Source organism: Trichoderma ghanense (genome assembly GCF_004382785.1).
Source record: "Trichoderma ghanense strain CCMA-1212 chromosome Unknown scaffold_0, whole genome shotgun sequence".
Lineage (NCBI taxonomy): Eukaryota > Fungi > Ascomycota > Sordariomycetes > Hypocreales > Hypocreaceae > Trichoderma > Trichoderma ghanense.
In genome coordinates, this window is record NW_027395663.1 from 2,850,831 (window position 1) to 2,869,718 (window position 18,888).

The following is an 18,888-nucleotide window of genomic DNA, read 5'->3' on the forward strand; positions in this document are numbered from 1 at the left end:
GTGTTTTTAGGGGCCCTTCGAGTAGACCCATTCAGAGTAATCCCAGATCTGTTGATGTCGCTTCATTATCCTAGTCCATACCTGCAGATGGAAAGAAAAAAGCAAGTAGAAGCAAAGTTGGACACTCTACGCGGCCATGCCGGCAACTATAACCGTGTCTCCCGTCGCCTGTTTCCGTCAAAGCTTCAGATTGAAACAAATTGAACCCTTTGGACGCCAACAGTGAAACCGACGCTAGCAGCTCAGGTACAGACATGCCGTATTCCCCTATCAAGCAATGTGCAGCTATCGGGGCGTCGTCACAAGGGTGGGGCTGTGTCGTGCCTCCTGCGACCTGGACTCTGGGGTCTGACGCAAGCTCAGCTTCAGCTCCGCGTTCAACAGTTGCATACAATCCGCTGTCGACAATCTCCCCTATTCGCCGTCTCTGCGGGCCGTCCGGTTGGCTTCGATGTTTTTGGCCTTGTGAAACGCTTTGATTCGCTTCCTTTTCAATCTTCCTCTCCTCGTCCTCTGCTTCTATTCTTCCCTTTGTCTCTCCATTCGATACTCCTCAGATAGAGCGGCGGCGAGGCTGTGCCGCGAGCCTGCAAGATGGGCGCCTGGAACGTACGACGAACCTCGATTCCCAGACCAGAGATGGACCTCAAGAGAAGGAAGGATAATGCAAGCTGACACCTGCCGCTCAGATATTCCGCATCCTGGGCGACCTCCTCCATATGCTCTCCAAGGGCATCCTCATCTTCGCTATCCACCGAAACCGCAGCGCCGAGGGCGTGTCGCTCATCACACAGGGCCTCTACGCCGTCGTCTTCTGCACGCGATACCTCGATCTCTTCCGAGAGCAGTCGGCATGGAACGCGATATTCAAAGTCACATACATTGTCACGTCATTCTACATCCTCGCGGTGATGCAATGGCTGTTCCCCCGCTCTCGTGAGCGCGAGATCTCGTGGAAGCTGGGCGCCATTATCCTCGGTGGCTCGCTTGCGCTTTCTCCCTTTGCCATGCTGATTTTCGAGTCGCGCTCTCGTTGGGGGTTCCTCACCGTATGTCCTAAATCACCCCTTTGGAGTGGGAGAATTCGTGCACTGACCGGCTTCACTTAGTGGATGTGGGTTTTCTCTGAAATCCTCGAATCCGTATGCGTTCTGCCTCAGCTGCTGCTGTTGAGACAGACCACCGTTCCCACCGTCATCGACTCCTTCTATCTCCTGGCGCTGGGCTCCTACCGAGCGTTCTACTGCATCAACTGGTTTGTGCGGGAGCTCGACGTCAACGACCGACCCCCGGATACTGTCGCTGTCATCTTTGGCATCATTCAGACGGCCCTCTATATCGACTTTGCTTGGGTATACTACACACGACAGCGAGTCAAGCTCCGTGGCGGCGGCGTCGTCGATGCTGATGATTTACACCGTGGATGGTTCCTCCACCGCATCTTCGGTAAGAGCGCCCCGGCTGCGGATGATGAGGAAGCTGGCTTGGGAGGCGACGGCTCGCGCGGAGGTCGGGCGAGATGGGGAGCTCGCGGCATCTCTGTCAGCGCGGACGATGGTGTCTTGGATAGTGGACGACACGATGACGACCACCACGAGGGACTCGACCCCGACGCCAGGATGCACGACCCCGATGAGCTGGCCAAGGCTATGGACGATGACGATGACGACGAGGACACACCGCTGCGTGCCGGACAGAGCTCTTCCCAGTCGCACAATAACAACAACAACAACACCCCGCCGGGCATCCGAAGCGGAGACGAATGGGACGATTGAAGCGGGCTGTTTATCTTTTTTGATAACGCATCTCTTGGAGAAGTCGTCAATTTGTGACTACAATCGAGTTTCCTAGGATAGGGATGATTAGGGACGATGATTCGACCTTTGATCTCTGATTTACACTGGGCATCTTGGGTGATTTCAGGTACTGTACGGTTTGGTTTGGTTCTAGTTACAGGATTCAAGGACTGAGTGGGTGGTGGGGAGTTGCAAGCCGGCAAGGAGATTCTTCATCCTGGGTAGAACATGTATTACCTTGGCGGCACGAGTCTGTGATAATTGGAGAAACCTTTTCCACCTGTACTTGCGTGATGCTTAAAGCCGCGGGCCGTTGAAATGTCGTTGTAGCCGAGAGAATAACAAGACCCCGAGAGCCCTCGGCATGGGAGTGGAGTCTCGGTACCCGTGCCGGATGCGGAGAAGCTGCAAGCATCCATCGTCGCACCTGGCAGACGCAGGTCGCACGACAAGCATGTGAAGGTCAGCTCATTCCGTACCTTGCCCGGTCTACGGGATACTGACTTGGTACCTATAGTCACAGGATGCGCGGTATTCATGATTCAGTTCGGTATCCAAACCCGGGGACTTTTCGTCAACCCGCATGTACTCGGTTCTCAAAAGATGGTACAGTACACAATATGGAAGAGGGCGAGAGAGCCACTCCAGATAGAAAACATTCTCGACAGTTGCGCCGTTCATCATCCTCTTGACTTTCGGTAGTGTAGAATAAGCCAGGGGAAGAACACAAGAGGACGTGATATTTTCCCAAACCACACAGACAACTCCGAGTAACATTATAACAACCCCAAGACACAACAACGCCGGATAAAGCCAAAAAAAATCAACCAACTAAGGATATCGAATAAGGTTGTTGAAACATGAATGCTACAGCATAAAGATTCCATAGTTCAGGCCAAAGAGGAGGAGACCTTTTCACCGAGCAAAGCGAGCCTCGAAAGCCTCGTACAGCTTCGGACTAATCTCATCGCTGCTCATGCCCTCAATCTCAAGCAGGACGCCCTTCTTGGCGTAGTGGTTGAGGATGGGCTCGCTGTTCTCCTGGAACTTGCGGAAGCGGGCGCGGTACGTGTCCTCGTTGTCGTCCGGGCGCTGGACGAGGGGCTCGCCGGTGACGTCGTCGCGGCCGGGGACGCGCGGGCGGTTGAAGGAGGTGTTGTAGACGCGGCCCGAGGGCTCGTGGACCCAGCGGCCGGCGATGCGCTCGAGGATGACGGAGAAGGGCGTCTGGAGGGAGACGACGAGGTTCATGGGCACGAGCCGGTCGAGGGTGACGGCCTGTGAGACGGTCCGCGGGTAGCCGTCGAGCATGAAGGAGGCGGACGGGTCCTCGGACGCCTGGGGCACCGTGTGCTCGTCGATGTGGAAGGTCATTGAGTTGAAGGCGTCCATGGAGGGGTCCGGGTGGTGGTGGTGATAGGAGCCGTCGGCGGAGGTTGCTTCGGCGGAGAGGGTCATGATGGGGGGTCTGCCGCCGTTGAGAAGCCAGCCGCGGGATCGGAGCTCTGACGAGATGAGACGGAGCATCAGGTCGTCGGCCACCAGGCCACCCGCCTTGATGGTTTTTTCAGCCATGATGCCTGATTGAATGATGATTAGCCACAGCTACAGTGACAGCATTGAATGAGGATTGACGTACCAAGAGGCGTCCTGTTCTTGACATTGTGACGGAGGAGGTCGCCGGTGCTGATGGCCTTGAGCTGAGGGAAGCGCCTGAGCAGCCTCTCGCTCTGCGTCCCCTTGCCCACGCCGGGCGCACCAATAAGAATTACTCGCGCCGCTCTCTTGAGTTGCATTGTCTATATGCGAAGTTCGGAATTGAGGATATGAATGTCCAGAGAAACGAAATGACAATCCAGAGAGATGGAAAATCGTATTTCGAAGCAAAGGTATCAATCAATGCAGGTGAAGTGCGTCGTAAGACAATTGCCGAAGACGGCCAAACGTAGAACCTTGCAATGAACGCGGCGGAGGGGGAAAAAAAGGTCAAAAACAACAAGAGAGAAAGATAAAAAGCCAAGCCCCCGTCTTCAGGTAAGCGAGAAGGTAGCAGCAGAACTTGGCCTTTTACCCTGACAGCCTACATTCGAGAGCAAGGAAACGGCATTTAAATAGACGCAAGGGATGAACAATGAAGAGACGAGAAAACCAAGAGAAACCGGGCGGAAGGGGTGGGAAGGAAAGCTGGGAGGGAGGGAGCGCAAGAGTACAGTATTAGGTAGGCAAGTAAGAAAAAGGTTGTTAATAATGTTGAGTCGATGATAATGACCCGGTCTTGCCATGGCGGGACGGGCGGGGATGATGCAAGCCCAGAATGTGCGAGCTGGAGAAGCGCCGCACGGTATGATTTGATGGTGACGACGTGGAATCGCACAGTTTGCGATCTGGTGCGTGCACTTTGCGGAAAGGGAAAAGATGGTGGGATGGATTGGCAGTTCGGACGAGCATAACTGGTGAGATGGGAGCCAACAATTTTCCCATCCTCCCTAGCTGCAAAACTCCGGGATCCAGGTCCAAAGCCCGGGGCATTGCCACACGAGTCGAAGCTTGGGCCAGTTGCTCCAGTGGGAAACGGCCCCCGCCAACCCGCTGAAGCTCGGCGGGCTGATGCCCTGGAGGAGAGCCCTGGAGCGCCTGGAGCAGCACAGGACTTAACTATGGATGGAGCGCTGGCGGCGGGCACGTGCTGCTGGAGATCCGGGGCACCGCTGGGGGCCGCTAAAAGACGTTCCGGCATCAGGCGGAACAGGGCAGGGCAGCCCGTTGGCTGGGCCTTGGCCCGGGACCTTATAGCCGGTGTCTGCCTGATTCCAGAGCGTCGCTGCTTGGGCCACTGCTCGGCTCTATTCACGCTGGGCCGTCTGTCGCCTTTGGTCTGAGACGGTGTTTTGGTGTTTTAGTATTAGAAAGAGTAATTACTCGAGAAATGTAGTCTTCTACGATCGCGGACAAGGCGGTCCGCGCGGTCCGACTGCGATCAAGCTGATCTGTATTGGAGATGGTGCTGCTGCGAGCATCATCGTGGTATGTTCTTCCTTCCATGTCCGCATATAAGAAATAGGGTGCCCCCGATTTGTGTCAAACAGCCTCTAGCTGCATTGTGCAACCTTAGAGAAGAGAGAATAGCCTCCCAGGGCTATCACTTGTTGCTGCGGGACATGGACAATACATGTAGTCAAGGGCTCTGCTGCAGGCTCATTGGCTACATGTACATACATGTATTCTCGTGCCCAGGCACGCACGCGAATTGCGTGCTCCAGACAGACGGCTGCTCGTCCTTTACTTCAGGCTCCGGCGCCGAGTCGGGCAATGATGGAGACAAATTGCCGAATCATCCCCAGTCAAGAGCGAGCGGCGCCCGACTTGATGGGAGAGGACAACAAGCCATACCTGGATACTTGTAGGCTGCCAACAGACCAAGGTACCAAGGAGCAGAATCAGCAATCGCGAGTACATGTAGGGAGTATATCGCATCCCTTCCATCCGAGTCTGGTCGAGCGCCTGTCACGGAACTCATCAGCTCTTGCTTGCTACTTAGTCATCGTTCGACATGATGAGGGTGCCCATCGACTGCGAGCGTCCAGATACCATCTCGTCTCATGTGGTTCGAGACATTGCAGTTCATGACCGTCCATGTACTCGATGCGGACAAGGTAAGGCATTCATTCAGTATTCGGCCTGATGATGATGGTCGTGCACGTCTCTCCCCGGATGACAGCGACGCCCCAGCGTCTGCCATTCGCAGATGTCGCACAACAAACGGCCCGCGTCTCATCCTCACGACTGTCGAACCAGCAGCTGCTGCCAGCAAAGCATACCTTAGAGCGTACATACACACTGCATGCGTCCCCAAAGTCCGACGTGTCCGAGCCCAAGCCAAACCCCGAGCCGGCACCGGTATTATGTAATGAAGCCTTTCAGGAGAACGATTATGTCATGTGATTTCGCCTGCCGGGCGGCTTCAGCCCAATGGCACCCGCTCAAACTCTGATCCGGCCAATGACGTGCCGCAATTCGCCTCTGACATGTGGCGCACCAGATGCAACACACTGCCAGATTGCGAGGCCGGTACGTACCTCCTGGTTCCTTTTCCAGGCCCTGGACCCGTCGATATTCTTTCCATTCCTTCATCATCCCTCCATCCACCACCATCGACACGTCCAGTTCCGCCATCCTTCATCTCCCATTCTGTTCTCGTCGTTGTCTCTTATCTGTGGCGCCCAGTTACTTCCCTTTTGAATCAGACTGTGATTCCCACATTTGCTCGCAATGAGCGCCTCATCCAGCCTTGCCCGCAGGGCAGTGGCTCGCAACCCCCTGCTGGGACAAGGTGAGATGGACCAGAGACGCCCCCTTACAGGCCGCCGTCGTTGCTGACACCTGCCCGCAGCCAGAAACCTATCCCGAGGTGTCTCGCCGGCTCTCATGACCAGGCATATTGCCCGACAGACTCAGATCCCCGCCTTGGCCCTGCTGGTCCCTCTGCGCCAGCTGGGAACCGAGCCTCATCGACCGGATGCGCCGTCTGGACCGCCCCCCGGATTCAACGCCGAGCAGGCTAAGAAGGCGCTACCAAAGGATCCCTCGAGCGCTACGAAGAAGTCGGATGCAGATGCAGCTGCGAAGGACGGTTCGGCCAATGCTGCCGCTGCGCAATCCGACAAGGCCGCCGACGATGCCTCGCTGACCGAACTCGCCGCCAAGAAGGACGGCGTCTCGAGCCAGAAGGAGCTTGCCAAGAAGAAGGAGGAGGAGACCAAACTGACACTTTGGCAAAAGGTCAAGAAGGAGGCTCAGCACTACTGGGATGGAACCAAGCTGCTGGCTACAGAGATCCGCATCAGCTGGAGGCTAGCCCTCAAGATGGCCGCCGGCTACGAGCTCACTCGCAGAGAGAGCAAGCAGCTCCGGCGCACTGTCCAGGATCTCGGCCGACTCGTCCCCTTCTCCATCTTCATCATCGTCCCCCTTGGCGAGGCTCTGCTTCCCCTGGCCCTGAAGCTCTTCCCCAACATGCTCCCCAGCACGTTTGAGGGGCAAAAGTCCAAGGAGGCCAAGGCCACTCTCTTGCGCTCCACCAGGAAGGAGGTCAGCGCCTTTATCCAGCAGACGCTCAAGGAGACTGGCCTTCCCCTGAGCCAGGCGACGGCGCAGAAGGAGGAGTTTGCCAACTTCTTCCGCAAGGTGAGATCGACCGGCGAGGCGCCCACCGAACAAGACGTCATCAAGGTGTGCAAGATCTTCCGAGACGACATGACCCTGGACAACCTGTCGCGCCCTCAGCTGGTGTCCATGTGCCGATACATGGGCCTCAACACCTTTGGCACCGACTCGATGCTGCGATACCAGATCCGCCACCGCATGCGCCAGATCAAGCGCGACGACAAGGCAATCGCCTTTGAGGGCGTGGACAGCTTGACCGTCGCTGAGCTGCAGCTCGCATGTGCAGCCCGCGGTATTCGCACTCACAGCGTGTCCCCGGCCAAGATGAGGGCCGACTTGCAGACATGGCTCGACCTGCGTCTCAAGGAGGGCATTCCCTCTACCCTGCTGGTCCTGAGCAACGCCTACATGTACGGCCAGGGATCGGGCGAGGGCTCGAGCCAGATTGATGCTCTTGTTGGCGTCTTGTCCTCCATCCCCGAGGAGCTGTTCCACGAGATTGAGCTCGAGGTGCACAACGCCGAGGGCGCCGCCACCAACAAGCAGCGTCTCGAGGTTCTCAAGGAGCAGCAGGAGCTCATTGAGGAAGAGGAGCTGCAGAACAAGGAGAGCCAGACAACTGGCTTTGCCACTCCTCGCGATGTCGACGACATTGACGAGAAGGAGGAGCGGCAGATGTCCGCTGCCGAGAGCGGCCTCGAGCAGAAGCCCGCCGGCGAGATGGTTGACGCTGAGCTGGAGCAGATCCAGGCTGTTGAGGCCGAGCACAAGGCCGAGCACAAGGCCGCTGCCAAGGAGCAGAAATGATGACTGATGAAGAATTGTATAAATATGGAAAAGGCGGGAACAATGAAAGACAACCACCAAAAAAAAAAAAGGTTATAAAGGAAGCAAATCACGGCGTACACGCAAGCGCCGGCAGTCCAACGACTTGTTTATTCTTACCATTTCATATGTACAGTGGGTGCCGCATACCCGGAAAGGATAAGGGAATCATGTTGTTAGCAATTGCGGATGAGGGAAGCATGGAAGGTATATAGACATCTCGACACAGCAAATCACAAATAGACGACGCATATCACCACAATGCAGTATCAAACTTGAACTGCCATTCTCATTGTTGGTTTAGGCACCAGCTCTGCTATTTCATTCCAACCGAAAGTCTCCGTGATGCTCCGTCTGATGCAGCATGTCCGTATTTGTGCCTCTTAGATACTGATTGCATGCAGATGAGCTGTCACCGATGTTTTGCATCTTGTCCCATTCTGCAGCAGTTTCCAGGATTGTTTTGGCTGGAGTGCATCAAGGTAAAAACCGCTGTCTCGATGCGGCCAAGCTGTTGCGTCATCATGTCGCCCGCAGGTACCATGAAGGTGCTGCCCTTGTGCCTCTGGGAGGGGCTGCACCACAGCGTGTACCTGCGCGGTACCTTGGCCTGTTAGCATCCAAAACTGCCTCGCAAACGCTCGAAGCTCGTCTGCTGCAACTGCCTCTCCAACTGCCTCTCCAACTTGGCCTCACACATACGCCACCCGTTTAATCCTCGACATCCCCTCTCTTTTCCTTGTCCCATCACTTCGACCGCATTCCCTCCTCTTCACAAGCTCAGACAACTTCCAAAAGAGCCTCTGACTCCAATCGTCGCAACAAACAGACAGCCACCGTCTCCTCTTCTCGCCCTCAAACAACCGCAGATGCTCCCACCATGACGACGCACCACGACAACGACCACGACGACTTCTCCAACGTCACATGGAGCGACCACGTCCACGACCAGGCGCAGCGCTCGGCCGCCGCCGCCGCCGCCGAGGCCCCCGCGCGCGCCGTGGAGGAGGCCGGCAACAGCTCGACGACGGCCATCGGCCGCGAGAAGCTCGAGTGCACCGTCGGGTCGCCGATCAAGGAGAATGACGGCACCAAGGACGCGTTTGTGTCGTATCTCGTCACTACTCACGTATGTCGTCTCTCTCCAGCCGCAGGGCCAGAGATGCGACTGCCGGCGTCTCTGTTTCTTTATCTCTCTCTGTTTGACATGGCTTGCTCTCCCTTTGTTGTTGTTACCCCGCCTCTCCTCGTCCCGATGCCGTCGCAACAACTCCAAACTAGAGCAACCATACCCAGCAGAACACCTTGAAGCTGACAGCATGGCCTCCAGTCCACGTTCCCGTCCTTCCAGAAAGAAGTCACCACCGTAAGGCGGCGCTTCACAGACTTCGCCTTCCTCTTCAAGCAGCTGATGCGAGACTACCCGGCCTGCGCCGTCCCGCCCATCCCGGACAAGCAGCGCATGGAGTACGTCCGCGGCGACCGCTTCGGCGGCGACTTCACCGCGCGCCGCGCCCACTCGCTGCAGCGCTTCCTCAACCGCCTGTCGCTGCACCCCGTCCTGCGCCGGAGCACCATCCTGCATAGCTTCCTCGAGAGCCCCGACTGGAACGCGACGGTCAAGAGCCGCACGGCGCGCGGCAGCATAGCGAGCGACCCCGGCGGCTCCAGCGGCGTCTTTGACAACTTTGCGGATACCTTTATCAACGCCTTTACAAAAGTCCATCAGCCCGACAGGCGCTTCATCGAGGTCAAGGAGAAGAGCGACAAGCTCGACGAGGATCTGGGCCACATTGAAAAGGTCATCGCGCGCGTGGCCCGCAGAGAGGGCGATCTGGAAACCGATCTTCGAGACCTGGCGGAGCAGTTCCAGAAGCTCATCACCCTCGAACCCGGCATCGAGTCCGCCGTCCACGCCTTTGCCGCCTCCATCGAGGATACGGCAACCCACCTGCACCAGCTCAAGGACGTCACAGACCAGGACTATCTCGGCTCGCTCCGTGACATGCAGGCTTACTCTCTCGCCCTCAAGAACCTACTCAAGGCCCGGGAGCAGAAGCAGCTCGATTACGAGCAGCTGACAGAGTACCTGAACAAGTCCACAGCCGAAAGGGACGCTCTGCGCTCTGGCCACGGCGCCCCCAGCGGGCCGGGCGGCTTTATCCGCGCCAAGATCGAGGACGTCCGGGGCGTGGACCACGAGCAGGCCAGGCGGGAGCGCATCAGGAAGCTGGAGCTGAGGGTCGAGGAGCTGAGCACCGAGGTCGAAAACGCGCGCTTGACGAGCGATCGGTTCGACGACGAGGTGATTCGCGAGGTGGCCGACTTTGAGCGCATCAAGCGCATCGAGATGAAGGCCCAGCTGGGCGGCCTGGCCGATGCGCACGTCAAGTTCTACGGCGAGGTTGCCGAGCTGTGGGAGACGTATGTCATGGAGATGGAGAAGGAGGGCGTTGTTCCCGTGGCGTGAAGAGCTGCGTCTTGTATTCATGAAGAACGGGGGAGGGAAAAAAAAGGCAAAGAGCGTGGTGTATACGATTTTCGGGCGTTTGGGATGATACCACTAGGTACTTTACCTATGGTGGCGTTTGTTCATAAACTTGTGGCTTGTGAATATCAGAATCGAATGGGATGTTTCTTATGCGTTGATCAGACCGACTACAATCATGATAGGATGGTCGAATGCAATCCTGTTCAAGTAAGAACAGAAAGAGACTTGCTATAATGAATAATGCCTATCCATGATGATAACATTATAAACAAAAGCCAAACCATAGACTTACTCCGTCTAAACAATGCCAAGCATCATCATCCCTCTTTCTTCAAGCACACAAGCCAAAAGAAAAAAAAGGGAGACCCCGAAAGCTGAAGAGGAAACAAGACAAAAGCAAATGTATGCATCTATAATCATCATCAACGCCGTAACCTCTGCTTCTCCGCCTCCTCCTCATCATCATCGCTCTCGTCCTCCTCCCCCACGACGTAATGCTCCGGGTCGTCGTCGGGGTTATGCCCAGCCAGCCGATCGGCCGCCCGATCCCTGTACTCGTCAAACTCGTCGTCGTCGTCGCTCCCGCCCGCAAACGCATCGTACAGCTCCCCGCCGCGGGTCCGGCGAGACTTCTTGCCCGCGCCGGGTCCCTTCTCCGCGCTGTTGAGGCCTTCCGTCTCCTCCTCGTCGAGGAGCTCGAATTCGTAGTTGTTGCGCGGGTTGTTGCGCAGGCGGCGCCGGCGGGCGATCCACAGGTAGATGCCCAGGCCGCAGCAGAAGGCGGCGATCAAGCCCATGGCGCCGTAGATCCAGATCTTGGCCTTGGTTCCAAACGTGGGAAGCCACGACACCCACGAGGATGCGCTGGTGGTGCTGGATGCCGGCGCGGTGGGAGTGCCAGGGGCGGCCTCGTGCTCGGTGTCGGTTGGCTTCGCGTCCGCAGTGCCCTCTTGAGGCTTGTTTGTCTCCGTAGGCTTGGCTCCGGGCTTCGTCGGGCGCACGGGGTGATCGGTGGGAACGGTCGCCGGACCGGTCTTGGTTGAGCTTGCTATGGAGAGAGACTTGGTCGAAGCCGCACCCGATACAGTGGATACGATCAAGTCGTGGTCGGCATCGTCATCCTCCGAAGGCATGGGCAGGATCTGGGCCTGGCTGGCGTCGATGCTCTCGCCCCAGAGCTTGAGGTGCCAGTCGATGAATTTGCCCTTTTCCTTGTTCACCTCCGTGTCTCGCACCACAAGCGTCCACTTTCCAACGCCAGTCTCGCCCCTGGTAAAAGTAGTATCAGCATCAAGTCGTCTTCTTCGAAAAGGGGCGGGAAGGAAAGAGCCTACCAGTGAGCTACAGTCATAAAGGTCCAGTCATCGTAGCCGCCCTTGTGGTCGTCCGATTTGCGCGTCACTGCTATATGGCTAATGACGTTCTCGGGGCTGATAAGATCCACGCTCAAGTCGCCCCGTCGAGTATGCTCAACATTCATGGTGACGGTGACGTGCTCCACCCGAGCCAGGTTGGCCTGCCTGAGCATGTCGGCGGTCACGTCAAAGCTCACGACCAAGCCGTCGTTGCCTTGCGGAATGTCCTTTTTGATGTGCAGCCAAGGGGAAAAGAACCAGGCCTGGGGCTTCACTTTCTGCCACGTCTTGGCCTTTTCAACCAGAGAGTAAGAATCAATCTTGCCATATCCAAAGGTATGGCTGAACTGTCTCCCAGCAGCAGTCGTCTGCCATTCAGCATCTGTCTGGTCCTCCAGTTTGACGGCAGTGTCCATGGCAAGGTACTGGAGATCTCTCCACGTCAGATCCGGGCGAACTTGCATGACCAAGGCAAAGATACCCGCCGCAAGGGGTGCCGCAGCCGATGTACCACCGTGCATGCCGTAACAGGAGTTTTCTCCAACATCAGTAGTGTGCTGTCATGGTCAGCTACCGATAAGAAGACTCGTAAAGGGGGGGGGAGTACAACTTACTATACCATCACCGCCACCGCTGCTGTAGGTGACCACGAGCAGGGCAGAGCAGTGCTCCGAATAATACGGGTGCTGGCCGGCACGATCAACGGCGCCGACCGTAATACTGTAGATGGAGTTGGTGTATCCGTCAAAGTTGCAGTTGTCGCCGCTAGCGGCACCGTTACCACTAGCAAAGACGTAGATGGAGCCGAGGCCTCCTCGGCCCTCCTGGATGCCCTTGAGCATGGCTCGTCGGATCAGGACGTCGGGGGCTTCCATGGATCGGCCATCGTCCGGGGGGCCCCAGGAGCAGGAGTAGATCTGGTTGTCCTGGAACTTGTAAATCATGGCCTCGGCCTCATCCGCATCGCTGATGGCGCTACTAAGGATGCGGATGCCGGCAATCTTGGAGTCGTAGGCGACGCCAACGCCACACGCATCGTTGCGGACAGCAGAGATCTCGCCAGCGCATCTGGTCCCGTGCCTGTCGTCGGACAGCTCCGGCTTGGGCTCCGGGTCGTTGTCGTTGAAGTCCCACGAGCCTTCGGCGAAGTAATTGTCCTTGAGATCCCGGCTGTACATGTCCAAGCCGTCGTCGACCATAGCGACAGTCGCGTTCTTGCCTGTAATGCCCTCGAGCCAGAGCCCCGTAACGTTGACGTCGTGGCCAACCTGCACCGTGTTGAGCAGGTGCCATTGCTCCTTGAATATCGGGTCGGCAATCTCCAGCTCCGCCATGACGCTCTCTTGCAACTGGACCGCAGAAGCGTCGGGCGACTCCGGCAGACGGGGGAGCAGATCGCTGGGCGGACGCGGCGGGATGATTCTCTTCTGCAAATGGTTGCGAGCCTTCTGCTTGGTTGTCAAAAGGACGCCATCGAGAACGTCAAACCCGCCAAGATCTCGCTTCCTCCTCTTGCGCTCCCGAACCTCGTCCCTCACGATGTCTCGCTCATGCTTCTCAGCGCGGAAGACGTGGTGGTCGGTGAGCTCTCCGAGCTGGCCCTCGTGCGTCAGGCCCAGGCGCGAGGCGACGTCGGCAGGCTGTACTGAGCGGTCGAGATGCAGGACGTAGTAATCGTTTTTGTCGTAGTCTCTGGCAATTCTGGCAGCCGATGACACGGCCACCAAGCCGGCGAGCCCAAGGACTGAGAGAATCTTCATGGCGGCGGAAAGCAAACGGAATAGAGAAGGGCAGAGCGCCCACGGGGGGGAGCGGCGCAGGAAAGGGACAGACGTGCGTTGGAGGCGAGCGAGTGCAGCTACCGGCACATGGAGCTCGGTGTCTTCGTTGTTCCCCCTACAAATCGAGTCGAGCGATGGTCCAGAAGTTGCCGTCTTCAGAACACTGTTAGCAGATGGTAAGAGGTCGAGAATCGAGTGCCGTGTTTGATCTGCAGGTGCAGAGGTACAGGAGTTGAGAAGCCGTCGCAACTCGCCACAGCTGCGGCGCCCCCCGAACGCAAAGGCAAGGCTGCGCCATCCGCCGCCAATCACTCAGGAGAAGCCTGGAAGTCGAACTCACCCAGATATAAACAGATGACTGGTCCCGCAGTGCAGCAAAATTGCCTGCCTCTCTCCTTCTTCCTCAGGCTGTCCAAAAAGACGGACCAGCGGAAGGCAATAAGAATGTATGTGCAACGACAAGAAGCAGAGAAGAGGCAGAATAATCAAAACAAAAAGATGGGCAAGACTGAGATGCAGGCTGCTGTCGTGGCCCTCCGTCGAAACCGCCTTGAATAAGAGATGTCAATCCTCCTCGTTATTGTACAGGTACCTGCAGTCCATCCTCTTGCCGCCGTGGCCACGCCATCAGGCGGCCACGGAGTCTTGTACTGCTACCGGCGCTAGGTAGGGGGCGACGCTAGAGGCTGGAAGCCGCGCCACTAACGCAGCTTTTAGAAGGTCTGGGCACGTCCTCAGTTGAAAGCTGCAGGTCGGCAAAGGGAACATTGCGCAAGTATCGTGTACCTCAGTTGCGGCCATCCGTGTCGCTTCGGAGATCTGTAGACTGTACTTTGGCATCGATGCATCCATTTTACGAAACGATTACTAGATCCCTTCCATCTTCAGGGTCTTTGGCCGCGGGACCCCGGTTTTGGGGGCTCAATTGACGACTCAACCGGGCAAGTCTATTGATTGATACTTTTTCGCTGCGTAGTAATGACACGTTGCCGCAGTTGATGCTCTTCTCTGCCATCACAATCACTTCTTTAACCTCTCTGGATCCCAATACTTTCTTGCACCTACTTACGTGATGTTCATTCTGACAACCAAAAAAAAAAAAAAAAAAAAAAAGCGATTACTGCTGGTCGTTGCAGCAGGTTTTGCTTTAGCCTTGTCAGTAGTCGTTCTGCAGGTATTTCAGGGCTCTTCTGTCAGCGCCTCTTTAAGCAAGTGCCAGCATGCATACATACGGCATCAGTTACAAGATTGATTGAAAACAATCCCTTGTCATTGCACTTGAGTTCAACAAAAGCTCAAGTCCACCTGCAGAGCCCTCCTCAGGAGGCGCTGAGTCAACCCCAACTCAAGCGCCTCATCAAAGCGACAATAGACGGAGAGAACGCTAGCTTCCCAATAGACACAACTATTAGAGCATCTTCCCACGGCAAGCAACGAAAGACTCTTCGTCCCCGCCAGTCCATTCATACACAACAACATCACTATAAGAGAAACTAAAAGATCCAAAGATGAAATCCATACCAAGACTACGAGAATCCGCATAGGATATATCGTAGCCACTTATAGAAACCGACGTCCCCCACCTCTCCCCTCCCAACCTCTTCCCACACAAGCCACAGCATTCCCACATCCCCCAATCTCCCAAAAGCCTCCGGCCGGGCGCAAACTCCAACCGGCCCGGATACACAAAACAAAAACAGCATGGCGACATCCGGGCCCACGGGATATGGACCGGATGGATCCATACGCTTCTGCTAGTACTGTAGTACGTATGGATTGCTACGGAGCACTCGTCCAGTAATTGGAATGCTTCAGACTCCCCAGTCTCTCTTGCCTCTGGGAGCTCCTCCCGTTCTCCATATCCCAGACGACTTGCAAAATGGCCGAAGCCGGAGGCTGTCAGTGCCAAGGCGACCCGCTCTGGATCTTTCTCTCGACTCATGAACGTAACGACATTCATTCAGAAAGCCCGATGACGGGAGAACACGGACATTTTACAAGTTTGCTTGTGTCAAGCATTCAAGATGTAGGGGTAGGGCGAGAGTCATGGTCAAGTTTACGGGTTGGCGAGAAGTCACGGTAGCAAGCAGTCTGTGTGTGTGTGTGTGTGCGTGTGTGTCAAACGAGAATTCATTGTCTCCCCATGCGCGGTATCGTTAAAAAAGGCCCAAACTTTTTTTTTGAAACAACTCAACACACAACAGTATGCCCTCGTCAACCCAGATCGCCATGATCCTTTTTTTGCCGAGTGTCCATATGCAAAGTACAATTAAGAAAATAAAAGAAAACAACCCTCTCATCCCGGAGGAATCACCCTCTCAACACCACCCATCAGCTTCAGCTCAAGACGGGCTTATTTCTGGTTCTCGGGTCGCAGGGAGCTACAAAGAGATGACGCTGTTAGCTAGATGCACGTAGAAAGAAGTGTCATTGAGCATGTGACTCACCGAACGGCCTTGCCGGCTCTCCAGATCTCCAGGTTGCGAATCTCCTCCAGCTCGGCCTCGTACTTCTGGCGGTAGTCGGGCTGGCTGTTGTACTCGAGCGATCGCTTGGTCTCGGAGCCATCCTTGACGCTGTCGTACAGGCTGTTGAAGACGGGCTTGAGGGCGTCCTTGAACTTGGGGGTCCAGTCAATGGCGCCACGGCGGGCGGTGGTGGAGCAGGCCTCGAACATCCAGTCCATGCCGTTGGCGCCGATCAGAGGGTACAGGGACTGGGTGGCCTCCTCGACGGTCTCGTTGAAGGCCTCGCTGGGGCTGTGGCCGCGCTCACGGAGGACCTCGTACTGGGCGAGGAACATGCCGTGGATGCCGCCCATCAGGCAGCCACGCTCACCGTACAGGTCGGAGTAGACCTCCTTCTCAAAGGTGGTCTTGTACAGGTAGCCGGAGCCGATGGCGACGCCCAGGGCGACGGCCTTCTCCTCGGCCTTGCCCGTCACGTCCTGGTAGACGGCGAAGGAGGAGTTGATGCCACGGCCCTCGCGGAAGAGGGAGCGCACGGTTCGGCCAGAGCCCTTGGGAGCGCAAAGGATGACGTCGATGTTCTCGGGGACATCAACCTTGGTGAGGTCCTTGAAGACGGGGGAGAAGCCGTGGGAGAAGTACAGGGTCTGGCAGCGGAAGCGCCATGTTAGTCGCCCATTCGAGATACAATTGCGCCACAATGCAAAGAGGCTAACTCACCTTGCCCTCGGTCAGCTGGGGCTTGATGGAGGGCCAAGTCTCAGACTGGGCGGCATCGCTGAGGAGGTTCATGACAATGGTGCCACGGGAAATGGCATCGTCAACCTCGAACAGGTTCTTGCCGGGAACCCAGCCGTCCTGGATGGCGTCGTTCCATGACTTGCCGTTCTTTCGGACACCGACAATGACGTTGAGGCCGTTGTCGCGCAGGTTGAGGCCCTGGCCGTGGCCCTGGGAGCCGTAGCCGATGAGGGCGAGGGTGTCGTCCTTGAAGTACTCCTGCAGGCAACTGTGTCAGTCACGCATACCACCGCCAATTGGCCATCCATGGCACTGTTCCAGGCAACGCAGGATGAATTGGAATCAGATCCGGGTCTTCCTCTCTTTATTGGGGCCCGCGGATGACTCTTGAGGGACTCGCCAGCTACTCACCAGAAGCTTCTCCTGGGGCCAGTCGGCACGCTCTATACAGACACCATTGTCAGATCGGAAAGTCGACGCTCGCGAAGCAATTGCACGTACCATGGACCTCCTCCTTGACACCGGCAAAGTCGACGGTCTTGAGGCCACGAGCCTGCTGCTGGGACAGACCAGCCAGAGCCGGACGAGCAGCAGCAACGGCACGAGTGGCGCTGCGGGCGACCGAGTAGGAGCGCTGGGCCACGCGGGGCGCAATCAGCTGGCGGGCAGCGGGCGCCCGCAGGGTCTTGGAGAAAGCTCTTGAGGCCATTGTGCGTGATGATGTGGATGGTGGTGAAGAGGGGAGAGTGAGGAGGAAGAGGGAGAAGAAGGCAAGCGTAACAAAAAGTTTGGAGGAGGATAGAAGAAGAGGAAGAAGAAGAGTTGCGAGCCTTTTTGGGGGAAAGATGAGCAACAAGAAACTTGGTCCGTTTTGAAGTGTGGGTGGGGGGAAAGCCTCAGCTGTCGAGGTCCCCGAGATCGGTGGCAGCTCTTGTGCCTGTTTTGCCTGTCCCAGCGACTTCTTGGACCCCCCCTGGTTCCCACTGCATGTGAAAAAAGGCTGCCTGTCCCTTGCAACTATGATTCCGGATTCTTAGTCTGGCCTGTAATAGCGGGTTTATCGCAAAAATACAGTCAGTGCGATGAGTAACAGAGACTTGGCCCAGCCTTACGTTGGCGGTGCTATTAGATGTGCATGTGTACCTTCTGGGGTGCGTTGGGCCCTTGTTTGGCATTGTTGCGTCCGGCCGGTGATGGCTTCGGCTGACTGTACCAGCAAGCACGGTATTACTGCTATTTGACATTGAAGTCCACCTCATTTTCCAGATATATCGGTAAAGAACAGCAGTCAATCCCCTGCTAGACGGATACGGAGCGAGAATTTCATTCGTCCCGTCTATCCTGTATGCCGCAGCTCCCAAGACTCGTCCAGCTGCCCTCACCATCATCATCACGACGAAGCTGCTCTTCTTGCCCCGTGGGCCGTGAGATGACGCATCCGCCTCGCCTTCGTTGCCTCTGGCCTGCACTAACAAGAACCGCCGGGCTCAAGCGCCCCCCACCAACTCCACGAACTACCTAGTATTTGCCGTGATAAAATCTGGCTTCATGACAAGCATCAGCTTTGGCGACTCCGTCTACCTAGGTATCCAATGGAACGTTTCCAATTACCATCATTCGCAAATTCCCCATGTCATATAAGTACCTAAATATCTGTATATATACGTGTACCTTACGTGATTGATTGCATGTAACCGAACGGAGAATATCACAAATTGCTCCATGTAGACACGTACACATCACACCGTACAATATCAATTCCGTCTCCTCCGTATTTACAACCGTACCTCTCAAGTCTCCTTGAACAGACGACTTCAACGTTACCAGTCCACCGGACTCTGCGAGGAAGCCCACTAGGTAGTCAAACCGACCTATTACGCAGCCAGCGAGCTTACCCTCTGCTCACTAACCTACATTATTACTCTTCTTACTGCCCTCCTACTCCCCTACATACTCGACAACATGCATATACTAAGCAACTAACCCTAATCCTTCACATCTCACGACCCTTCAAAGCGTCACTACCCCATGCATGCTCCGTGTCTCTCCCTGAATCTGATATGCGAGGACCAATGTCTTGGCTAGATGCAGGTCCTCGTGTGTCAACAGAATTGCTCAGGTTTCATATTACAGCTGCAGAGCAGTCATACGCAGGGCTGTTGTACGCTAACGCAGAGGCAGAGTACGTCGATCGGGTCATTCTGGGACGCATTCATGCAAAGAGGTAAGGCTATCATCGTTGTGTGTTTTGACGCGGCATCATTCCCA

The 18,888-nt window shown here is 56.2% G+C and overlaps 8 protein-coding genes across 8 annotated transcripts; 4 read left to right on the forward strand and 4 right to left on the reverse strand.

Annotated features, from left to right (window-relative positions):
- Positions 1 to 594: 594 nt before the first annotated feature.
- Positions 595 to 1,775, forward strand: CCMA1212_000976 (ER lumen protein-retaining receptor; the record flags this gene model as incomplete). The annotated part of the gene is made up of 3 exons (XM_073698417.1): positions 595 to 609; positions 690 to 1,049; positions 1,110 to 1,775. The coding sequence occupies 3 exons, from the start codon at positions 595 to 597 to the stop codon at positions 1,773 to 1,775; spliced, it is 1,041 nt and encodes a 346-aa protein (XP_073562962.1).
- Positions 1,776 to 2,711: 936 nt separating this feature from the next.
- On the reverse strand, positions 2,712 to 3,592 carry CCMA1212_000977 (GTP:AMP phosphotransferase; the record flags this gene model as incomplete). The annotated part of the gene is made up of 2 exons (XM_073698418.1): positions 2,712 to 3,376; positions 3,436 to 3,592. The coding sequence occupies 2 exons, from the start codon at positions 3,590 to 3,592 to the stop codon at positions 2,712 to 2,714; spliced, it is 822 nt and encodes a 273-aa protein (XP_073562963.1).
- Positions 3,593 to 4,453: 861 nt separating this feature from the next.
- On the forward strand, positions 4,454 to 4,675 carry CCMA1212_000978 (uncharacterized protein; the record flags this gene model as incomplete). The annotated part of the gene is made up of 1 exon (XM_073698419.1): positions 4,454 to 4,675. One exon carries the CDS (start codon positions 4,454 to 4,456, stop codon positions 4,673 to 4,675), a length of 222 nt encoding a protein of 73 aa, XP_073562958.1.
- A 659-nt stretch (positions 4,676 to 5,334) lies between these two features.
- On the reverse strand, positions 5,335 to 5,571 carry CCMA1212_000979 (uncharacterized protein; the record flags this gene model as incomplete). The annotated part of the gene is made up of 1 exon (XM_073698420.1): positions 5,335 to 5,571. The coding sequence occupies one exon, from the start codon at positions 5,569 to 5,571 to the stop codon at positions 5,335 to 5,337; it is 237 nt and encodes a 78-aa protein (XP_073562959.1).
- Positions 5,572 to 6,065: 494 nt separating this feature from the next.
- CCMA1212_000980 (LETM1 domain-containing protein mdm28) lies at positions 6,066 to 7,766 on the forward strand (the record flags this gene model as incomplete). Its single annotated transcript, XM_073698421.1, has 2 exons — positions 6,066 to 6,126; positions 6,187 to 7,766. 2 exons carry the CDS (start codon positions 6,066 to 6,068, stop codon positions 7,764 to 7,766), a joined length of 1,641 nt encoding a protein of 546 aa, XP_073563909.1.
- An 898-nt stretch (positions 7,767 to 8,664) lies between these two features.
- CCMA1212_000981 (uncharacterized protein) lies at positions 8,665 to 10,254 on the forward strand (the record flags this gene model as incomplete). Its single annotated transcript, XM_073698422.1, has 2 exons — positions 8,665 to 8,913; positions 9,115 to 10,254. 2 exons carry the CDS (start codon positions 8,665 to 8,667, stop codon positions 10,252 to 10,254), a joined length of 1,389 nt encoding a protein of 462 aa, XP_073563908.1.
- Positions 10,255 to 10,697: 443 nt separating this feature from the next.
- CCMA1212_000982 (Protease KEX1) lies at positions 10,698 to 13,390 on the reverse strand (the record flags this gene model as incomplete). The annotated part of the gene is made up of 3 exons (XM_073698423.1): positions 10,698 to 11,544; positions 11,610 to 12,187; positions 12,245 to 13,390. 3 exons carry the CDS (start codon positions 13,388 to 13,390, stop codon positions 10,698 to 10,700), a joined length of 2,571 nt encoding a protein of 856 aa, XP_073563911.1.
- A 2,374-nt stretch (positions 13,391 to 15,764) lies between these two features.
- CCMA1212_000983 (uncharacterized protein) lies at positions 15,765 to 17,329 on the reverse strand (the record flags this gene model as incomplete). The annotated part of the gene is made up of 5 exons (XM_073698424.1): positions 15,765 to 15,792; positions 15,859 to 16,526; positions 16,600 to 16,878; positions 17,032 to 17,063; positions 17,122 to 17,329. 5 exons carry the CDS (start codon positions 17,327 to 17,329, stop codon positions 15,765 to 15,767), a joined length of 1,215 nt encoding a protein of 404 aa, XP_073563910.1.
- Positions 17,330 to 18,888: the final 1,559 nt, after the last annotated feature.